We start from the raw sequence: 14966 nt of genomic DNA, 5'->3' as shown, positions 1-14966 counted from the left end.
GCCGGGAGCAGAGGGGCAGGGGCAGGAGATGAGCTCGGCATGGGGGCAGACCCATGGGCCACCGCATGCCCTCTGAGGACTTCCGCAATGGTCCAGTGAGATGGGAGCAGAGGAGGGGCAGGGTCCAACTTAGATTTTAAAAGGCTCCCTCTCGCTCTTTGGCTGCTGAGTGGAGGAAAAAGTTTGGGGAGCAGAAGGGAAGCACGGAGATTGCTGGGAAGTGATGACCGTGTCGGGGCAAGGGATGGCCGTGGTGCAGACGGACAGCTGGTTGGATCATCTGGATGTTCTGGAGGATGGACCAACAGGACTGGCTGACAGACTGGATGTGAGGGTGCGGGATAGCAGGTCAGACAGCCCCTGGGGTTTGTCACCTGGAAGGGGGATGTTGCTGTTGGCTGAGGTCAAGACGGCTGGAAAAAGCAGTTTGGGGGTGTGGATTATCAGGTGTTCTGGTCCTGGAACCTGCATTTTATGCCGTCGCTGTCCTTCCATTTGAGGGGCAGAGCTTAGACCAGGGCAGGTTCCCTCTGCCCCAAACCTTCTGGAGTACAGAAGCAGCATGGCCCCCATCTGCTTCAGGAGCCGCATGCAATGAGAGCAGGACAGTCTGGGGCCAGCGGGCGGCTGGAAGAATGTCCCCCTGTTACAGAACTCAGGTTCAGCTGCTCGTCGCTCAAGAATCCGAATACTGAGACTTCCCTGGAGGTCCAGCAGTTAGGACTCTGCCCTTCCACTGCAGGGGGCACGGGCTCTATCCCTGGTTGGGGAACTAAGATCCCACAAGCTGCACGGCACGGCCGAAAAAAAGAAAAATCCAATGCTGAGAGACAAGTGTTGGGTAAAAGGAAAGGTAGCTTTATTGAGGAAGCTGGTGATCCTGGGAGAAGGTGGACTCACGTCCCAAAGATCCAATTTCCCCGTGTTGATCAGGGGGCAAGAGCTTTTAAAGGGGAGTTTCAGGGGTGCTTTATGGGCGGAGGGAGGAGGCTATGTACAGAGCAGCACAGTTAGCTCTGACGGTCATCTTGAAATTGGTCATGTGGTCATCTGAGCAGGGCCACCTGATTGTTTTAAGTACAGTTAATCTTCAACTCCAGGGTCAGTTTGTTCCCATTTCCCTGAGGCCAGTTCTTGGAATTGTGCAGGATGTAGCTTGTTTCATGGCTACAGTCTGGTCATCATGCGGTTACTTTTTACACCTGGTGGGGTTTCAGTAGCTGCAAAACAGCTCAAAGGACATGGCTCAGAATATGGCCTGTAGCCCTTGCGCGGGGACTAAAAGCCCTTGGCTTTGTTTAATGGCTAAACCATTCTTATTTTGTCCCATTTGACTGCTTTTCTTTGCTTTTTCATTTTCTCGTTTCTCCGATTAAATTTATTCTTGGGCTAAAGTTCTTCTACAGATAAGAGGCAGGCGTACGTAGGATGTTGTGGGGTGGAGGGGTGGAGCTGTGCTCCAGGAAGGCCCCACAGGGCCCTGCTCCGTTACACCCCACCTCACCTGCAGGCCAGGCCAGTCTTGGTGGTAGATTCTGAATAGCTCCCATCTTTGCACACAGGTCCTTCCAAAACTGTCGTCTTCCATTATCCACGAGATCGATAGCATTTTGGGCAATAAACCCTACAGCAAAAAGGACTACAGATCCTAAGAAGCCCCCGGCCGTTTGCCTGGACGGTTTCCGTTTCCCTCCTAGCCTCTCTGTTAGCTCGCTTAAGCTATTTGAAGCCAAGTCAAGAGTGTGGTTTGCTTCAAAAACAAAACAACGCAGCAAGATGTCGCCGGGAAGAGACCGCAGAAGTCGCTGCCACACACCACCCGCTGCTTCGCAGGACCGCTGTCGGGTTCGTGTCGGGGAGTCGGCATTGATTCGAAGGCACTCGTGCGGTCCCACCCAAGCCTGCCGTCTCTGCTCCTCCTCCAGGAAACCACCATGTTTTCGCCCAGCCACGGGCCGTCTCAGAGACTCAAGTCCAGGCCAGGCCAAGACCAGCTGGGGCCTGGGGGCGGGCAGAGCCGGCCTCTCCTCTGCCGAGAACCCCACCCGGCATTGGGGAAGGGAAGAGGAAGCCGGGTCTGCCTCTTCCTGTGGCCCCTCGGCGGGGCCCTGGTCAGGGCAGGCCTCCCTCTGGGGTCTCCCTCATTCCCCCTCTTGCCAAGGGCTCCGGGTACTTTCCTCGGGCCTGACCCCGGATTCTTCCCCCAGCCCCTTCTCCCAACCACCCGCCCCAGTGTGTCTCCGAGGGGCCTTCCGAGCTGCCCCTTGACCACCCCCACCCCCCGCCACCTTGCTGGCAGGGGCAGGGATCCAGGGAGATTCGCCCTGCAGTTTGGGACGCACAAAAAGTTGGGGGGCTCTGATTTCAAGCTCCTCGCCCCGCTGGCTTCCTCCCCGCAAACAATTGATGAGCCCCAGTGCCTGGGCTCCAGTCCAGGTCCCTCCAGGGCCCCACCTGCCCTCCCTCCCTGCCAGGCGCCCAGTCCTCCGCCCCTCTGTCCTCGCCCCAGAAGGCCCCGAGGTCACACGTGCTCAGCTGGACTGGCTGCTGACCACACACCAGGTAGCCAGCCTCTGCTGTGCCGGGGGGTGGTGGCCTTGGGGTCTGCAGGGAGCACGTGCTGGGACCCCTTCAACGAGGGAGAGTCCCTGGGGTTTTCTGTGCTGTGTGCCTGGGGCCTGGGGGCCAGCCAGCAGCAGCCCCCGCGGTCTAGGAAAAGACCCCGGGAGCCTCTCCGTGGAGCGGTGCCCCCTGCGAGGCCGCAGACCAGGTGGGTGGGGTGGGGTGCTCAGAGCTCGTTACCAGGGCAGCAGAGCCGCCCCCAGGACACCTCCACACAGCCCACGAAGACGGAGGGACGGCTGGGGTCGGTCATTCCTGTCCACACCAGCCCCCCCTCCCCCCAAGCCTGGAACAGACTGGGGACAGGGAGGGAGGGCGGGATATTCACAAGTGTCAGCCACTTTGTAGCCGGGCCTGGGGCTGCAGGGATGGAGGCGGGGAGGCGGGCCGGCCGCCAGGAGGCGCAGCCCCATAGTCCTGAGCGGCACCCAGCCTTTGCTGGCCGTGGTGGGTGGGAGTTGGGGGCCAGGCTCTGCAGACGCCCCAGCCCACCGAATACGGGCCCTCGTGCCCTTGGGCAGACATAGCCCATCCTGCTTTGCCCTTCAGAGAGGCCCCTCCCTGCCATTATTCTCAGAGGGGCCGCCGTCCAGTCCTGGCTGAGCCAAGGCCTGGGAAACTGGCTTTAAGAAAGCCACAGAAGTGGGGGGAGGGGGGACCTTCTTCCACTCCTGACCTTTGTGCTGGCCCTGGAGTCTGGAACATTCTCCCTCTTTGTAGACCAGGCCCCTGGGGGTCGTCTTCACCAAGTCCCCTGCACACTTCAGCCTGTGGGTGTGGGGAGGGGACAAGCCTGTCCCAGCAGAATCCACAGCCACTGCCCACCACCACACGGTGGGATGTGGCTCTGAGGGCAGGACACTGCAGTGGGGCGGCGTTCATCCCAGGCCCATCCAGGCAGGGACCAAGTGCTCTGGGCCAGGCAGTCCCAGCATCTGGCCGTGCTCAGGGGCCAGGTTACCGGCCGCTCATTGGCGAGATGGCTGGGACCTCTCCACACTGCTGTCACCCTGCCCACCCACTGCTGGAAGAGGGACCAGGGCGTGCAGTCGGGGCCCTGCCACCCCCTTCCACCCCATGAGCCACACCTAGGAAGGCCGAGCCCGCTGGCTGCATGTTTCCCAGACGGAGGGAGACAAGGGCCCCCAGGGTTGAGCTCTACCAAGGCCGAAGTGCCCAGCGCAAAGGCCCAAGCAGCTTCCCGGCCCTGGGGCACCATCCACGGCCTGGTTCTGTATCCCCGCTGCAAGTGGGTGATGCCACCCTGCTTCCTGAGGGAGGGTCCCCCGACTTCGGGGGTGCTGGAGTGGGGCCCAAGGGCGGTCAGAGCCTGGAAACAGAAGAGCTGGGCCAAGGCAGGCCCTGGAGGGGCAGCCTGGGCCCCGCCTGGCACGGGTTTCAGACCAGCCAGCCGCACCCTACCTGCTTGAGGGGAAGCCCGCCAAGAGCCCCAGCTGCCAGCCAGCCTCTCACCCTCCCCTTGAAGCAGAGTTTGTGCCCCCCACGGGAAGAAGGCCCAGTCTGGGTCAGGGCAGGACCAGTCTTCCTTGCTAATGACACACAGAGCCCCCAGCATTTTTCACCCTGAATCTACGGCAAATTCGAGGTCCCGAGGACAAGATGGGGGCTTGCTCTGTCTTCTGTTCTCTCCAGTCATGTAAATAACGTGCTCCTTTTCTCTCCCCGCCTTTAATGACTGTGGCTCCTCAGCTAACTGCATCCCCTACACAGGCAGAGATGCCGTATGCCTCGCACTTCCAAGTGACGCTCAGTGGAGACGCAGCGCGTATTTATGGAATGACAGAATAAAACCCAAGCCCGTCAGGGTCTGCGCCCCTCCTTTGCGGGGTCCTCGGGGTCAGGGCTGGGCCAAGGGCAGTGGGAGGGAGAGGAGGCCGCCCCCTGCAGAGGCCAGCCGGCAGGGGCTGAGCAGAGGTTGGGAGAAAGGGGCCCTGGAGGAGAGGCAAAGATTGGTCACCGAGACCCCTTCTCTCCCGATTCAGGGGTGGAAGCTGGTGGGAGGCTGCTGGGCCCGCCTGGGGACAGAGGTCAGGGTCCAGGGAGGCCTGTGGGCTGTCTCCGGGGGCTCAGTGTTCCTCTGAGCAGTGCTGTTTCAGGGGGCAGGTGGGAGGGGCGGGCACCACCCCTGGACACCCCTTTTTGGGGCGCCCCCTTCCCAGCGAGCCTTTCAGCCTCACGGGGCCGTGTCTCCTCAGGTGGGAGGTGGCTTTAGATGACATCCCCCTCACATCCTTCCCCAGCCACCCCCATCCTAGATCAGTGAGAAGCTAGGAACACACTCTTTGATCCAATCCTTTCCCAAAGGATTTATTAAAACACAGAAAACCAAGACATACACAGAGTACAAAGTAAAGGGAACCGGGTCGGTTACACTCTTTGTCGAGCCTCCTACACATCCTCCCGAGGACCGGACAGGTGACTACACACAGGGGCTCAGCCTCCAGCTCCGGCTGCCTGGCTGGGACCGTCCCGACTCGCCCCAGCGCCCCGGCCCCTTCACCAGCTGGGGGCTCTACCAGGCAAGGGGCCGGCCCCTCTCAGCTGGGCCAGATGCCAGCCTGGGTGCAGGCGTCTGCTCCCTCGACCTCCCACGCACCGACGCCCAGGCAGGGGCGTGGGCCCCTCCCCTCAACCCCAGGCACAGAGGAGCCATGGGAGGCTCAGGCTCCCAGCTCAGTATCAGGGGTTCAGGACACACACACACCCAACGGGCCCTTTCTGGGTTATCGCACCTAAAAAAATACTTTGTTTAAAAAAAATCTGAAAACTAAGAAAAAAATCCCAAAACACAAGCCAATGACTTTGGGCTGATGCACCACAACTGTAAACTTCCAGAAATATAAAATGGGGCGAGAGCCAGCGTCCTCGACAGAGATAGTGGTCGGCACAGGTCAGCTGCAGGTACGGAGGGGGCACCCTGGACCGTGGCCGGGCCAAGACCTCAGCCCCCCGCCTCCCAGCTAAGCTCCTTCCTGCCACCCCACTCTGGGCACACTCCGGAGGTCCCCGAGCCTACCCTCTACACAATCCCCTCAGGCCCTCAGCATTCCTGGGACCCAACACCTGGCAGCAAGGGCTACAGGTGTCCCTGGGGCAAGACTCAGCCAGCCCCTGACCTGGCCCAGGGAGTCCCCAGAGGACCCTGGGAAGGGACGCCCAACCAGCAGGAGGGCAGGTGGCTGCACGGGTCGTGGTACCAGCAGAACAGGACCATGGTCATCACTTGCACAAAACAAAGGAGCTTCTGAAGGCGGCTTGCAGGGAGGGCCCCCTTGCACAGGGGGTCTCAGGATGTGCTTCCATGGTGGGCGTGTGCAAGGGGACCCCCGGACACAGTCAGTCCAGCCCAAACTCCCCTGGTCACCCAGGAGCCCAGCCAGCTACGCCTTCCGAGACTGTGGCCCCAAGATGGATCAACAGAAAGCCTACTCAGCACTGGTCTAAATGATAAGGTGGCTGGAAACGGAAGCGCGGGCACTTTCGGCTTCTGCTTGCACAGGATGACTCTCCTGCCCGCGGCAAAAACCAAACCCAGCCTGAAGATGCCGAGGACCGTGATGGCCAACGCCCCCTCCCCACCACGACTTTCGGCAGGAGATAACTTGATAAACCAAGAAGAAAACATTCCTAAGATCCTTTTTCCTCTCCAAAACCAGTCAGCCAGAAACCCACTCCCCAGCTGTCCGCAGCCCCCCTCCCAGGCCTCCCAGGTGCTGGTCTTGGAGAGCTGAGCCCTTCCTGGACCAGGCAGTGCCGGGGCCCAGGCCATCCGTGGGCGCCTGGCTCTGGCTGGTAGAGGAAAAGGGCAGAGGCCTGGGAAGGAGCAAAAACAGAAGGGCAGAGGGAAGCTTGCTGGGGAGCAAGGGCTGGCAGGGGAAGGACCCCCTGCCCTTGGAGTGAGGCAGTGGGGACAACACAGACCCCCGTCCTCTACCATGTGCCCCCTGACCTGACATTCAGGACGCATCCACTGTGTTCCCCACCAGGCCAGCCAGTCTGGCAGGCTGACTGCCTGCTTGAGAGGGTGGAGTCACAGGGCCCCGTGTCGGGGGCTCCTGGCGGTCACGCTGCCCATGACCTGAGCCGGAACCTCTGCGGGGAGGACGGGTCAGAGGACCACGTGTGTACACATGGCGGTGGACAAACCATAGGGGACAGGAATGACCCCACCCTTCCGGGAGGCGGGGTCAGCGGCTGTCACGTGTGTCCTGGACATCTGTGCCCCCACCCCCAATCCTCCACCCGCAGTGCCAGGGTTGGCCAGCCTGGAGATGGCAGGGGCCTTGGGGGTCCAGCCCTCTAGGGGTTCAGGGAGAGCCATTTACAGTTGAGGACATCTGGGCTCTGGGAGGGCTGGCCAGTGGCCCTGTGTCCCCAAGACATCCCCAAATCCTTGCCCCAGTCCTGGCCAGGGAACAGAACCCCCCTGGTGCCTCCACGCCCAGGTCCAGCTTGTCTCTCTCAGACGGGATTCTGCACCCAGGGCTCCACGCCAGGAAGGCCCCTCCCTGCTCAAGGCTCGGAATTCCCTTCCAGGCTGGGCCACAGGGAACATGAGACACAGACAGGCCCAGGCCCTGGCCCTGTCCCTCCCTTCCTCCAAACTGGGGCCATCACAGCGCACCACCAGCTGCCTGAAGGAGGGTCAGGATTCCAGTGGGGCGTTACTGGCAGGAAACAAGGCAGGAAGCTGGGGGTGCTCCAGCTGGGAAGACTGCAGAGGCCACTGGAGCCAGTCCCCTGCCTCCAAGCTTTCCCCAAGCCTTCCGAGAACACAGCGAGGGCAGTCGTGGCCCACCCCAGATGGCAAATGCCCAGATCAAGGCCTCTCCAGGGACAAGGAGAGAGGGAGGGATAAGTCCAGGCTCCAGCGTGTGGCCTGGTTTCTCCACATCTGCGGCCAGGAGATGGCACGGGAAGTGTGTGTGTACCTGGAGGTGGGGCTGACCGGCCTCCCAGGGCACAGGGCAGGACCAAGGGCTCCTGGGCCCCCCTCAGCGCTGCTGTGACCCTCCCCGCTGGAACGCTAGCCACACCCCGCTAGAGGGAGGGCACGCCCCTTCCCATGGAGGCCTGAGACAAAGGTTCCGGCAGCCCCCAGGCCAACACCTGTCCCACGGAGACAGCACATACTTGGTGGTCTCCAGCCTTGCAGGAAGCAGCCTGGCCTGACCTGGGCGTCAGCCAGGTCTCTAGCCTCGGGCCGGCCAGTTCCCCAGTCCTGACCCACCTGGCACCGGGGGGGCCTCACGGGCAAGGGGCTGGAGCACGGTGCAGACGGGATTGGGGGATGGGGGCAGACTGAGGGCACCCAGAGCGGGCAGCTCGCCCTCCTCAGCCGGGCCGAGTCCGTGGGCGGCCTCTGGGCTCCCAGGAGCTTCCCTTCAGGTCTGGAACCCGTCGGCAGAGAGAGACATATGTGCTGCAAGTCAGAGTCCTCCACACGTCACTCAACTTTTATCAAGACAAACTTGTTCAAGTCTTCAACAGGAAAGTGCGAAAGATGTACAAAGAAACGAAATCTCCTCTAGGGAGCCATCCTGGCAGAGGTGGCCGAGGGGTGCGTCCCGGGTGGCGCTTCTGGGCTCAGGCGGCCTTGTCCCCACGAGGTGGCATTTCTCCGTTTCCCTTTCTGTCCTCGGGTGGCATGGCTCTAGAAAGGTGGCAGCTTTTCTCTCCTGCGGGGGTCAGGCAGGGGGCCCGGCAGGCGCGGCTGCAAGAGGCAGATCACGGGTCACACAGCTGGGTGCTCGGGTCCCCACGGGGGTGGCACCCAACACCCTAGACCACCCACTACGACCTGTCATGGCCAACTGACAGCAGGGGGTCCCCCAGCCCAGACCTCCCAGCCTCGGGCCACGACCACACTGGGGAGTGGAGGCGGCGGGGCCCCCAAGGAGCAGCCTGTCCGGAACAGCCCCGCCCCCGAGCCTCCGCACCGAAGCAGAGGTTCTGATGGGACACACAGCTTAGCGGGCGCTGTCAGCGGGGCAGAGGAGGCCACAGCGGACTGGTGGTTTCTCAGGACTAAAACCCTCTCCCAGCCGGTAACACTGAGCTGCACCCACGCTGAGCCACCCTCCTGGTCCTGGGCAGGGGTTGGGGGGAGGTGACGTCCCAGGGCGTCCACCACCCGGCAGGAAAGCGCAGGCAGAACAGTGGAGTCAGGGTTCCAGGCTGGGGGCACCGGCCCCTGACTCACCGCCGGGGTCACGCACGCACACCAACACACCGGCGCACAGACGCACGCGTGTACACAGAGGAGCACGCCCACGTGCACCCACCCTGCCATGTGCTGCCCCCCCAGGCTCCCGGGGAAGCGTCTGGAAGCCTAGGAAGACACACCGGCCCCAAGACGGTCCCCGAGCGTGGAGGGGCGAGGCCCCCGGGCCCCAGGGCCGTGAAGAAGCACAGGGACCAGGGCCCGTACTGGCCTGGCCTGACTCGCCAAGCCAAGGAGGGACAAGGGATGGCGCAGCGCCCACGAGCGGCCTCACCTCCACTGGAAACGAGCCCGGCAGCAGAGGGAAATCTCGGGGACGGCTAGATATCTGTGGCAAAGAGAGGAAAGCTCGGCTTGCCTGGGGAGGCGGGGGGGCCGGCTGGGGCCCCGCGGGCGCCCCTGCCCATGCCGCCCGGAAGCAGACGGGCACCTACCGGTCACATAGGGCCCCAGGGGCATCTGGTTGTAGTTGACAATCCCTCCCGGTCCAGGGCCCCGGAAGTTGGGCCCAAAGTTGTTGCTGTACATCTGGGAAGAGCCGAAAGCGCCCTGGAGGCAAGGACTCAGGTTTAAAGGTCCAAGTCCCGCGCCGGCCCGAGCCCCCACCCAGGGCGCCCAGGACGTGCGTGGGGGGCTGGGGCCGGGGCGCAGGCCGGCCCTGACCTGCTGAATGGTGGGGTCCCCGGCTCGGTTGGTCAGGCGGCTCAGGATGCTGCGCTCTGACATCTGGAGACGGGCAGCCACCGGGGGGATGCGGGACAGCATGGAGGGCAGGCGCGTCACATCCGCCTTCATGTCGCTCAGCAGCTCCTCCAGCTGGTTCAGGACTGGGGAGGGAAGGGGAGGCGCGGGGCGCGGCACCCAGGCGGGCACTTAGCTACCAGGCTGTGTCGCTGATACTGCACCCGCGCAGCAGACACCAGGGGGCGCCCTTCACCCGGCCCTCCCAGCCAGCCAAGCAGCGCCCCGCCGGCTGCTGGACAAGAGCCCGGTTTCCCAACAGCTTCTCCCAGCCCGAGGGCTGCAGAGATGACAGCCAGGAACCCCGACGCAACGCTGGGCTTCCCTCTGGGCCCTCAGCCAGCCTCCTGGCTCCCGGGGAGGCCTGCAGCGCTGGCCACCGCAGGGGACCGGATCCTCGCCCAAGACAGAGCAGCCTCAGGAAACTTCTCCCAGGCAGCGGCGGGGCCGCAGAGTCCAGGGACCCTCACGTGAGCTTGGCTCACCCCCTCCCCCTAACCAGCCTGGGAACTTCCTCAGGATTTGGAGCACGAGGGTCAAAGATGTGAATCCCGGGAGACCCTGAGCAACTATTTCACCTCCCCCAGCACCGACATGAAAACGGGATGAGAAACCTCACCACTTAAAGGTATTACAAGAATTAAAGAAAGAACGTATTTAAAGCATGTTGTCCTAAGTCGGGAGACTGGGAATGACACATACACACGACTACATAAAAAACAGATAACTAACAAGGACCTACTGTACAGCACAGGGAACTCTTCTCTATACTCTATAATGACCTGTATGGGAAAAGGATCTAAAAGAGAGCGGACATGTGCATACGGATAACTGATTCACTTTGCTGTACACCTCAAACTAACACAACATTGTAAACCAACTATACTCCAATAAAAAAATTTTTTTTTTAATTTTAAAAAGGTCCTCTCCTCTTCCACTAAAATAAATAGATAAATCAATAAATAAACCATATTGTCAAGGCTCGATAAACGAGCTTGTACAACTTAATAGTCCTCTACGTCACCTACCCCCCGCCCAGGGCCTGCACGGCGCCGACCTTCCGAAAAAGGCTAGAAGAGCAAGGGCCTCGCTTTCCCCACAGGTAAGAGCAGAGGCTGGATGACAGCCTGTCCCATCTGATGTCCTGTCCCCAGCCCCACGCCCCCACTTGGGGGGCAGGAGCCGCTGGGCAGGAGCCAGGTAGGCGGGCCCCCCTCCCGGGAGCGGCCTCGCTCACCCTTGTGCAGGACGGCATTGGCAGGCTTGTTCCCGGCGAGGGACTCCTTGGACAGGTGCTGGTGGCTCTCGGCAAGGCACTCCACCTCGGCCAGGCGGGCATTGAGGGCCATGGCGGGGTGGTTGGGGTCCTGGGTCATGTTGAGGTACGCGGCCCTCCGGAGTTGCTCCTCGATGACCAGCGCCTGCTCCAGCAGCTGAGGGGGTGGGGGGAGGGGAGGGACTGAGCCCTGGCCTGGCCCCCTCCGCCAGCACCCACCCCCGCATGCCAAGGCTCTGACGGAAAGCAGGGAAGAAGGACACACCCCCTCACCGGCTGTCCACCCTCTGGGCCACCCCTTAGAGCCTGCCCCAAGCTGAGTTCTCTACACCCATCACCCAGGGCAGGGACACTCGCCCAGTGGGGCCTGGCCCAGAGCAAGGACCCAGCACCTGTTTGTTGATGGACTAAATGACTCCCTTTCCTGGACAGTCTGGCCAGCATCCGGATATACAGGGTGGGGGGCTGCTGCTTGCTCATTTCTTTGCCCCAGACCTTCCTGTAACCTGCCCTCTGGCAGCACCCCGCCCCCAGCCTCTGGCCCTGCCAAGGACTGACCTTGAACCTGCGCGCCAGGAACTTGTTCTTCATCTCCAGGTAGTTGCCCTTGTGGATCTCGGACTTGAAGGGCTCGTTGAGGATCATGTATCTCGGGTCGTTCTGGATGTCCTGCCAACGGGCATAGCCGTGCCTGGGTGGGGCACCGTTAAGGGCAAACCTGGCCATGGGGTGGGGGGCGGGAGACCAGCCTGGGGTTTGGCGCCCCGGCTTTGTGCTCTCCAAAGAGTCATTAACCTTGGCTGCAAGATAAGCACGTGGACGAGGATGACTTGACAATCAGTTGCCACTGACAGGGGCCCCCAGGAGGCCAATCGTGGCACCGAGGCTTCATCAGATAAACTCCTTCATCCCCAAAACCCAGAGGATGGAAACATCTGAGTCCTGACCCCCAGCACCTGTGGCTGTGACCCTATTTGGAAATAGGGTATTTCCAGGTGTAATCAGATTAAGAAGGGGTCATCCCGGGAGAGAGTGGACACTAATCCAGTGACTGATGTCCTTGTAAGAGGAGGAAATTTGGACACAGGACACCCAGGTAAGAAGGCCATGTGAGTGACAACAGAGGCAGAGACTGGAATGGTGCAGCTGTAAGCCCAGGGACGTCAAGGACTGACAGCCGCCACCAGGAGCTGGGGACAGACCAGGAAGGGGCCTCCGCCAGAGCCTTCAGAGGGAACCAAGAAACACAACGCAGTTTTCTTGCCCAAAGTCCCACAGTCCGTGAGGGGCAGAGTCAGGATTCAAACCCAGGCAGGCTGGCTGCAAGCATCTTAACCTCCACGACTGGGTCCACAGGCCAGATCCGGCCCATAGCCTGTTTTTGTAAATAAAGTTTTATTGGAACACGGCCACACCTGTTGGTTAACGTACTGTGGCTACTTCTGCTACCGTGGCAGACTGGCGGAGTCCTCTGCAAAGCCTGAAATAGCCCCTCCCTGGCCCCTCCCAGGAAAGGTCTGCCGACCCCCGATCTACAGCTCTCCACCTCTCGTTATAATAACCAGCCCCACTCCAGGCCGTCATGAAGGCCGGCTTTGCTGGGCGGCTCCCCCCGGGAGCTGTGTGGCCCTCTCCTCGTCTCTGGGAGGTCTGTACTCAATGTCGCCTTCTCTGACCTTCCCACATTACAGGCAACCCCCACCCACAAAGCTCCCTTTGCCCATCCTCCCTTTATCATGTTCCTTGAACCTCACTTTGCTAACTTATGCTGTTCGCCATCTACCCCCAGTAGGATGTGAGCTCCGGGTAGACTGAGATTTGGGGCTGTTTTGTTCATGGCTGCATCCTCCGTGCCTGACACATGACAGGTGATCAGTAAAGATGGAATTGAAGAATGAATGAATGAATGAAAGCCTTCCTGAATGGTGAAGCACCCTTCAGGTGTCATCAGTGGGAGGAGGTGAGGTCTGTATCAGGTAGGAATTAGGAGCATTGGTTGTGGAGTCAGATGGAAGGGCTGTGTGTCCCTGAGCAAGTCACTTGGCCTCTCTGAGCACCCGTTTCCTCCTCTGTGTAACGGGGATCGTAGTAGTGACCCTTTGGCAAGGCTGCTGTGAGGATGGAGTATTGAGTATAAAGGGACAAGCTCCCGTTATGATCACGGTCACTGTCATCGTCACCAGGAAAGGGTCCCTGGCACCTGGTTAGGAGCACCAGCCCCTGACTCCTCACCCCACAAGCCCCACATGCCTCCCTGAGGTCCACAGATGAACAGACCACAGTCCTGCCCAGCCCGGCTTGGCCAAGGATACGTCACGATGCCCGCCAGCAGCCAGTAGTCATGGCGCCGGTGCCAGATGTCGTAGATTTTCCCCGAGGACACAGCAGCACGTTCCTCGTTCTGCCACAGTGTGTGTAGCTCTGGGAAGCCAGCCAAGGGAAGCAGAATGAGGTGCCCCCCAGCCCCCACAGAGGTGGGCCTAGGAAAGCCTCTACCATCTCCCCACCCCGAGAGGTTCAGTGTTCCAGTGTTACTAGGAAAGGTTATACTGCGGACTTTTGTCAACCATTCACACGTTAGTATAATATAGCCATCTGCCCAGACTCCTGGAATCCACCATCAGGAAGCCTGCGACACAAACAGGCACAGCTCTCTGCCCACGGCCCCACCCCAGTACCTGTGAAGCCCCCGTCTGCAATGTTGAACATGAACTTGAACTTCCCGATCTTGTCCTCCCTCTTCCCCTCCTCATCTTCCTCTTTGTCACCATTTTGCTGTGTTTCAATGGGCTCCTTCTCCTCGGCTTTGGTGTCATCTGTGGGAGGACAGACCCACCTTCATCTATCCATCCCAAAGGCAGTGCCCAGGGGCCGCTTTCCCCCAAGCACTGGGGACCCAAAGGCAAGCGGGAATCACATCTCCCCACCCGCAAGGGGCTCACTGCCCAAAGGGATTTGAAACAGACAAGCCAGCAGCCCCCTCTCTCCATCCTGAGCAGGGAGGGCTGCTCCAAGCCTGAGTGTCCCTCCACCAAGTCAGGACCACCTGGGGACGGGGGGGGATGTGGGGGACTGTGAAAATGCAGCTTATGTTGAAGGAGGGCAGTGCCGCCTTGGGGCTCTGATCTGGGGACGACTGTTCCAGAACATTCCAGCACTTAGAAGGATACAGGCTGCCAGCTAAACCCCAAATGCTCTAGGCCAAACTCTATGATCAGCTCTCCTTCCTCCTGGCGGTGGCCGGGGCCACAGGAGGGGTCAGGAGAGAGGAGGTGGAGGGTCTGTCCCCTGAGGGGCTGTTGAGTCCAGGCTCCCACCCAGCAGCTCTGATCAGGGCCTGGGGCCAAGGGGACCAAGGGACACAGGACAGAGCACATGCAAGAGCCCCAAACCTGGCCTGAAATCACTGCCATCGCCTCTGCTGTGAGTCAAGCTCAGCTCCAACTTGTCCAGAATCTTCTCCTTCTCAGCAAGCACTTCTTCTGCAAGACAAAGTGTGTTCACAGGGTGGGTAGGGGTCCAGAAGGGCAGAGGAGACTCCGGGCTGGTGGCTTCCCAACACTGCTTCAGCCATGCACGGAATCCTCTCCATCATCTTACTCAGAAGTCCAGCAGGTGCCACCAGGGAGGGCTCTCTGGGAGGCAGGGTGGGGGCGGGACCTCACCCCACCCGCCCATCCCAGCAGCACCCTCCCCCCAAACTTCTCAAGGCACAGTCTCCGAACCCTCCCTACCACAATGACAACCAGAGGACTCAAAGTCCTGGCAACACGTCAGGCCTTCGTTAACACAAAACCCCTCTTACAGACACCCAGAAATGTCAGGCAGTATCTATCACATGATAAAAACACAGGGTGCGCTCACAAGAAGAAAAGGGAATTGCCAGGTGCCGTAAGTGAATGGAAACTCAAAGCGCGAGAAGCATATGCTGGGGGCCTGGGCAGAGGGTGACTGGACACCAGGAAGAGGCCCGGGGGCTCCAGCTGGGTCTCAACGCCAGACAGGAAGGATGAGGCCGCAAGCCCCAGAGATGCAGAGAACTGGAATTAAACCAGTGAACCGACACCCTCCAGCTGCTGTGCT

General features: G+C 60.8%; 2 protein-coding genes across 7 annotated transcripts in view; one reads left to right on the top strand and one right to left on the bottom strand.

Annotated features, from left to right (window-relative positions):
• The window catches only part of KCNAB2 (potassium voltage-gated channel subfamily A regulatory beta subunit 2), a 97174-nt gene extending 92728 nt beyond the window's left edge, over nucleotides 1-4446 (top strand). For all 5 annotated transcript variants that reach the window (XM_073796921.1, XM_033844243.2, XM_033844234.2 and 2 more), the window contains one exon: nucleotides 1563-4446. In XM_073796921.1, the coding sequence (XP_073653022.1) occupies nucleotides 1563-1652 (90 nt within the window). In that variant the 3' untranslated portion in view covers nucleotides 1653-4446. The remainder of the gene's footprint in view (nucleotides 1-1562) is intronic.
• A 483-nt stretch (nucleotides 4447-4929) lies between these two features.
• CHD5 (chromodomain helicase DNA binding protein 5) overlaps nucleotides 4930-14966 on the bottom strand; it is a 65599-nt gene continuing 55562 nt past the window's right edge. The window contains exons 34-42 of one of the 2 annotated variants that reach the window (XM_033844214.2): nucleotides 14276-14365; nucleotides 13562-13699; nucleotides 13196-13304; nucleotides 11442-11574; nucleotides 10845-11040; nucleotides 9530-9693; nucleotides 9301-9415; nucleotides 9141-9194; nucleotides 4930-8356 (exon numbers count right to left, since the gene is read on the bottom strand). In XM_033844214.2, coding sequence (XP_033700105.1) covers nucleotides 9187-9194; nucleotides 9301-9415; nucleotides 9530-9693; nucleotides 10845-11040; nucleotides 11442-11574; nucleotides 13196-13304; nucleotides 13562-13699; nucleotides 14276-14365 — 953 coding nt within the window. In that variant the 3' untranslated portion in view covers nucleotides 4930-8356; nucleotides 9141-9186. The remainder of the gene's footprint in view (nucleotides 8357-9140; nucleotides 9195-9300; nucleotides 9416-9529; nucleotides 9694-10844; nucleotides 11041-11441; nucleotides 11575-13195; nucleotides 13305-13561; nucleotides 13700-14275; nucleotides 14366-14966) is intronic. The other variant, XM_073796901.1, reaches the window with a different exon arrangement.

The sequence above is a fragment of the Tursiops truncatus genome, chromosome 1 (assembly GCF_011762595.2).
Source record: "Tursiops truncatus isolate mTurTru1 chromosome 1, mTurTru1.mat.Y, whole genome shotgun sequence".
NCBI classification, from domain to species: Eukaryota; Metazoa; Chordata; class Mammalia; order Artiodactyla; family Delphinidae; genus Tursiops; species Tursiops truncatus.
Note: the sequence above shows the minus strand (reverse complement) of the source record. Positions and strands in the feature narration are given on the sequence as shown.